At 38.5% G+C, this 7,694-nt stretch overlaps 1 protein-coding gene across 1 annotated transcript; it reads left to right on the top strand.

The window, feature by feature from the left end:
• The first annotated feature begins 1,193 nt into the window (after positions 1–1,193).
• On the top strand, positions 1,194–1,997 carry LOC149165772 (uncharacterized). Its single transcript, XM_089429930.1, has one exon. It carries the CDS (start codon positions 1,194–1,196, stop codon positions 1,995–1,997), a length of 804 nt encoding a protein of 267 aa, XP_089286056.1.
• The last annotated feature ends 5,697 nt before the right edge of the window (positions 1,998–7,694 follow it).

Genomic DNA, 7,694 nt, shown 5'->3' with positions numbered 1-7,694 from the left:
GGATGGAAAATTGGCATCATACTATAGAAAAACTCCAGAATAGATTGGCAAATTGGTCCTTTCGAACCTTGAACATAGCAGGACAAGTAGTGCTTCTGAGATCAGTCCTACAAGCAATTCCCATTTACCCCCTGTCGGCAACGGCAGTTCTAAAGGGGGCATGCGCAAAAATGGCAGAGATATTCAGAAAATTCCTCTGGGGAGGACCACAACAACAGAGGAAATGGGCCCTGATATCATGGAAAGGCCTGATAAAAAATAAGGCGGAAGGGGGACTAGGGCTAAGAGATCCATACACCTTGAATCAAATAATGGGAGCAAAGCTATGGTGGAGATGGATGAAGGGAGGAGGAGACCTATGGAAAAGAATCTAGACACGAAAATACAACATGCCCACTAAAATTGAAGACCTCTTAAGACTGGAAGAATCTCCAAGAGGCTCTACAATTTGGAACTTGGCCAATCAAAACAGAGACATAATCTCCAAACATGCATTCTGGGAAATCTGGAATAGGCAATCAGCTAAATTTTGGGATGAAGCCTGGCAGCAGAGAGAAAAATTGAAAGAATTGGAAGGCCTTAGGAATACATGTCAGAGAGCGAAGGAGGAAGGAATGAATCATGTAAAATATTACTGGCATGAAGGAAGACAGGAGGAAACCTGGAGAACTTGGAAGGACCCAGAGGTGTGGGATAGAAACATAGATTCCGAACAAAGAGAGCTATACACAACAGAAATGAAGTCTAGGAGAATAATCATTCGAACAGGTCTAGATATATTAAGATGGGGTAAATCTATGACAGGAGCCTTCACAATTAAAGAAGCCTACCATCTAACCACGCAGCAAGGGCAAGAGGAAAATGCTTCCATATGGAAACAAATATGGCAGAGCCGCTGGTGGCCAAAGATAACCATGTTCTTATGGTTGGTTGGAAAAAGCCGTATCCTAACATGGGACCAGATTCAGAAGCGTGGAATCTATGGACCCCCTAGATGTTGCTTATGCAAGCAAGCCCAGGAAACTCAGGAACATCTGCTAAACTCATGCCCTTTTGCCCAGCAACAATGGGATAAAATCAACAAGCTATTCGGTAAGACAAACAGAGATCCTCAAAGCATAAAAGAAACTATCAATCAATGGGGACGTGGCCAATTCTTGAGCCCGATAGTAAGAAGAGCCTGGAGTTTAACGATGGGCTTAAATATCTGGATGATATGGAAAGAGAGAAACCGAAGGATATTTCAAGACAAAGAAATGGCCCCGGAATTGATCTGGAAAAGAACCCAAACCCACATAAGAGAAACTATCTTAACGGAAAATTGGAATCAAGAAGACTGGGAAACAACTCCGGAGGAAGGTAAGATCCTGACATACCTCAATCTAGAACAAGGAATGGTTCATCCCCAAAAATATAAGGATCTAGTAACGACTGTCAGCAGCCCGGCCAACTTCAGATGCCCTCAAGATGGCTTCATCAAACTTAATTTCGATGGAGCCTCTAAAGGAAATCCAGGGCCAGCAGGATTTGGTGGCATTTTCAGAGACCATCAAGGAAGGACAAGATGGGTGTACGCAGACCATGGAGGCATTATGAGCAACAACGAAGCGGAATTAACAGCAATTCACCAAGGACTAAGAATAGCAATCAGAAATGGATACAATAATTTGGAAATAGAGGGGGACTCAAAGATAGTGATAGAAATGCTGAGGAAGTTAAATAATGGAAAGGACTGGGAAAAAGTAGCGCAGAGCTGGAGGACGGCAGGCCTGATTCAAGACATGGAAGCGCTCATGAAAAGAATAAGCTATAAGATTATCAATCATACCAGAAGAGATGGCAATAAGGCAGCAGATTTCCTTGCTAACTGGGGATGTAATGAACAAAGGGGGAAAGTGGATAGTATATGGCTGATGCATACGGATGATCAAAGGTGGGAGTCCCTCAAAGCAATTATCAACCATGACAACAATACGGACATGATCTCAAGGCAATAGTTATAAGTGGCCCCCGATCGGGATGAGAGATGGGAAGATGACGTGGGAATGGATTATGGAGGGGAATGGATGGCAGTGCTGGCCGCCCAACATTCCCATTATACAACAGGATGCGGGGGAGGCATGCAGATGGGACAGCCACCCGAGGAATAGAGCTGACAAGGGAGTGGGGGAAGAAACAGCAGAAATCAGCGGTGCCAGGTTGATTAGACGTGGGAAAGTTGATAAAAGACAAATAAGAGAGGAGAGGGTAATGAGGGTGGTCATAAAGAAGCGAAGGAGGAAGACAGCAGGAGCGAAGGACAAGCTGGTTTCACCAGAGGCGACGCACAGGTCCGGGTATGTTTTCGTAAAGCTGATTCCTGTAATTTTCTTAACTGTAGATAGTCTGATGGAAGAAGAGGGAGAGCTAGGATTAGCAGAGAAAGGGAGAAGTATATCAGAGGGGGTTAAATCCTTTAAAGATGGTAGTAAGGAGGAGGAAGGAGGGTCAAAGGAAAATTCAGGGGAAGGGCACAGAATGGGAGGAAACCGAGGCAACCAGGGCAAAACCCCTCTAGATTTCTACAAGGGAGAGGATCAGGGATCGCTTGAGGAGGACAAAGAAACAATCTGGGAAATGGGGAAGACTATAAAGGTTACCCAATTATCTGGGACAAGGGGAGGAAGGATTGAGAGCAGTCTGACCAGAGGGAGAAATTTTAGTGTGGAAGGCCAATTCATGGGAATGGGTACTCAGGAGAGGAGAACAAAGGCAATGGCAGAGAATCTAACCTTCTCTGTTGGACAGGATACACAGGCGACAGTAAGAGGCAAAATGGCGCGGACGGGACGGGGAAGGGGGCGTGGTGGAAGGGGCCGGTCTAACCAACCTGGCCGCAACAATAATGCAACCTCTTCGACCGCCCCACAGAGACGCAGCCGGAGAACAATGAGGAAAACCATCCAGGAGGTGGAAAGGGCGTATAGAGAGGGCACAGATGAGGACATACGCAGACTAATTAAGGAGCTGGAGGAAAATGTAATGGAGGATGACTCAGAGCCAGAAATGGAAGAGTGGGGGGATCTCATCCTAGACCCGGGTAACACGAGAGGTCGCATGACCCTATATAAACAGGCCTTGCATGTTTACTGGGTGTTGAAACGCCTACTGGCAAAGGCGCTGGAGCAAGTTGCAGGAGAAATGGCAGAACTGGCCCAAGGCATGCCTAACATGAAAAAAGAAATGAAGAACCTGCAAATAACCATGATCATGCAAGATAGTAAGCTAGACGAAATCTAGCAATAGCCACAGCAGCCCATTCTAGCACAATGAGCAGAGGTGATACCACCCGAGGGTGGGCGAGAATGATCCACAAGCCAAGTCGCTGCCTCCATGGCTAGATTTGCAGTCAATTTTCCATTCTTTTTCCTGTTTTCATGACTACTGGATATATGTTTAGTTTTTTCTATTTTTTATGTTGTGAAGTATACTTAGCATGGATTGACAGACTTTCCCATTTTTGTTACTGGATGGCATATTTTAATTTTAGGTGGCCAACAGACTTGGTTTCCCATCTAGGCGGGTTGAGGCCACCAAATCGATGTATATGGCTGAACCTGGAACTATATGAATAGAAAAAGAAAGGCACTACCTTAGCTTACAAACAAAAAAAAAACTCTTGTACTTAAAACTCATGATCACTTTATTTATTACGACGACAGTTAACAATCACCTTGTCTCTAGCGTATGATGGAAACCTCTAGCTCTTTTAGGGTTTGCGACTCACCAAACAAAATCAAACGGTTGTTCGACTATCGACACCCTTGACTAATCAGAGTGTATATATTTCTCAACCGTTACGACAACAATACTAGGTTGAACGCATAATATTTGCAGCTTGCTTGTGCTTGACGATGACAACTTTTCCAATCGGCTAAAACACTCGTGACTATGGTTCGGCAGAGCAGAAAAATACTTCCCACTTCTTGCTCTGACTTATTAATCACACAGTGCAGTTCTACAAGCTACGAGTTTCTGTTTCCTTAGATCGTCTTGCTCTAATACCATTTGTTGGAATGACAAAGAAGAAAAAACAAATAATTCACACACAAAACCACGAGTTGTCGCTCTTCTATTGATCACACAAAACATGATACTTACAATGAACCCGATGAAGGGTATTTAACATTTTCCAACTAGCGACTTACCTAAAATATCTTGACATGCAACCACATGTAACCACACACTAAAATTCGTCTATCACTTAACTCGACTTGACTCAACACTCAAACACTCAACCCTCAACACTCAGTTAACTGACTCTCTAAATTTATCCAACCCTCATGCGGGAGTAATTAATTTATTTTAACAATGCATACTTCTCTACCATAGGTAGTGTCATTAGTATCGTTAATTTTCAAAAAAGTTTATTTGCTAAAATTGTATTGAATTACAAAAGTTGTATTTAAATAACAATTAATTTGTTTGTGGTAGATAGAAATGAAGTAAAAAAAATGTGATCCTTTTCTAGTTCTTGTAAATTATAGTTAATTGAATTCGATAGGGAGCATCCTAGCCATGTGTGCATTAATCCTTGCCATCTTGCCTAGGTTCTCGACCCTTCGGATGCACTGGTTTGTTCTTCTATTTAATTATAGTTAATTGAATTCGATAGGGAGCATCCTAGCCATGTGTGCATTAATCCTTGCCATCTTGCCTAGGTTCTCGACCCTTCGGATGCACTGGTTTGTTTTAATTATCTTTTTTAATCTGCATGTACAAAGTTATGTAATTCAGGTTTCGTGTCGAACTTTTTAACTCAATCATATGACCCTATATGACTAACAACAGTGTTCTTGGGCTGCCGTAGGGGTTGGTAGCAGGGAACTAACCTTAAGCCTCTCGTATTATATAATAATTATTTTTTATACCACTTAGCGGAGACAAGGTTATCTCCTTTCCTATTTTTAAGTTTAGAATAATTCAACTATATGTTTTTGTAATGCATTTGTAACATCAAGAGTAAGTTTATTGTCTTAAATTTACAATCCACAAAAGCAACCTTTAAAAGCACGTTTTTGAATTAGTATTTCTGTAATTTTGAGAAAAAATTTCTTTGCGAAAATTGTTTTCCATTATAAAAGTTGTATTTACATAATAATTAATGTCGTTGTCATAGATAGAAATGAAATAAAAAAAAAATGTGATTTTGTTATATTTCTCCAATGTTTTTTTGGGTTTGGACCCGACGCCACAATGGGTTGAATTGATATAATTCAAAGAAGATTTCTTTTAATTTTTTCTAAAAAAAGAACGGGTATTTCTTATTTCAAGTTTATGTGTCAAATGCATGTTGCTTTTTTTTAGGCTTTTGAGAAAAAAAAAATAGCTCAAATTGTTTTGAATTATAAAAGTTGTATTTACATAATAATTAATGTGATTGTGGTAGATAAAAATGACCCAGTGCTTAAAAATTATAGTTAATTAAATTTGATAGGGAGGGTGCAATCAAGTTGAGCATTAATGCTTGCTAGCTTGCCGAGGTTCTTGATCCTTTTAATGCACTATCGAAAAGACACATGGAACTTGTTTTATCGCATATTGATATTCATCATCCAGTGGATAAGGGTAACTACCCAGTTTTATGTCCCTCGCGGCTTGTCATTTTCTTGTTTCCATTGTTGGCAAGGGACACTCTACCAAACCCCTACTTCGGTACTCTTTCTATGACAATTTGTGCAAGAATTTTAATGTTAACAACTAGACCCCACGTCTTCACCCCTTCAACTTATCACTAGTTTCAATCCTATTTCTTCATCCTTCTATGAGCATCACCAGATGCAATGAGTGCTAAGTGCACTATTCAAAAATCATGAGAAATTAATTAGTTACGAGTACATCTCATGGAAATGGTCATACATGACATGAATGACTAGATATGTAGGTTTCTCATTGTAGACTAAATCCCAGAGATATATTATCACTTAGCAAGTATTGTGCCTCATGAACCATTCAAGTAGAGATCCCTTCACTCTTTTTGATCCCTAAAAAAACACATAACTACCAGATTCCAAAAAATGTCTTCAACCAAAAGTTATCTTCAGTAAAAATAAATCTCTTTTTTCCTTCTTTACATATGTAGGAAATCAATATCTATGATGTTTTGTTCACTTAATTCTTCAAAAAACAAGAAATATTCATTATTTCCAAGGGCTTTCTTTGATAATTTATCTACTTATTGTATTGCCAAGAAATATGAGAAAATAAAATATTATGAAATTAAGCTTTTAAATTCTAAACCTAAATCCAATAACGTAACTTAGATACCTGAAGTACAGATTTTCTAGTTGCCTAATCAATAATGACATTAGAGTCTCCTAATATTGACAACACACTAATACCTTTTATGAGAACATGGTATAATAATCTGCACAATGCAGCTAACTCTTCTCTAGCATTAGTTCCTTTGCCACATCCTATCCAAGAATTAAACCTGTAGTTAGGATTTATAATCCAAACCATGCCACCTTCAGAAAATTCACTTTGACTTGCACTTTAAAAATAATATATAACACATATATGAAAACACAAGTTGAGAATAAATTCTAGCAGCTTCTCCTAATATCTTTATGAAATTATTTGAATAGACCCACCACTGTGGAACATACCAAAATGTTGGAAATAATTTTATTCTTAAAAGGTGCTAAATTCCTTAGCCTAGAGATGCCCCAAACCACAAAAATACGTATTTTTTTAAGTGATAAGTATTCAATTGCAAAAAAATAGAAACAATCCTCAAATTATCTTCTATTCCAATGAGATATTATCTTTAAATTCAAAGCAATCTCTAGCTACACCTCTTTAGTGACCTCACAATAGACAAATAAATTATCAACATTCTCTTGATATTTATGGAAAGGACTACACATACTAGCCCTACAACCCCCATGTTCGATGTAATTATCCCATGTTAAGATCTTGTCTTCCAGTAACAACCAACAAAAACACATTCGCACGAACAATTACTTCTCTACACACTATTTCATTTCTCTTTTACAACAACATGACCTGCAAAAGCATTTCATATTAATGTATCTCATATACATCCGCAACAATGTTTCAAACTTGAGATGCACCTCTCCCATTTTTCTACTAAACAATCTGAACATGACACATTCAAATTTTAAACCTTACTATTCAAGGCATGTGTCCAATCAAATAATTATAGGTATCTCCACCCCAATATAAAGATCTCCAATAAACGATTGATCCCCTTTTGCTATATTCCAAGCCAATCAATGACCTCCAAATTATAAAAGCATTCTTGGTTTTTTCAAAAGGTATGATTTATTTTATAAATACTTATCTTCACCACATAACTCCATAAGCCAATACCCATCAAACCTCCCCATAAATTCTACATGCATAATATCTTCCAAAAATAGTAAATATTCTTAGTACTCCAACCTGGCAGCTTTTTAAAAATAGCTAACTTTTCCACATAACTAAAAGAAATTCATTTTTATCTTTGTTAGCATTCCACAAAAATTGCTAAATTCAATATAAAATTTAAAATTTGTATCAATAAAAATATATATTCCAATTAAAAGCTATAATCAAATTCAATCTCTTTGTTCCACTTTTCTCTAGACTTTCCTGAACAACCAAAACCAATTCTCTATCAAATATTTATTTCATTTCGGATAAAACAACCC

The sequence above is a fragment of the Pinus tabuliformis genome, chromosome 5_1, assembly GCF_031772625.1.
Source record: "Pinus tabuliformis cultivar Carrire ecotype Pingquan chromosome 5_1, CPIR1, whole genome shotgun sequence".
NCBI lineage: Eukaryota > Viridiplantae > Streptophyta > Pinopsida > Pinales > Pinaceae > Pinus > Pinus tabuliformis.
This window is presented reverse-complemented; position numbering and strand designations above follow the sequence as displayed.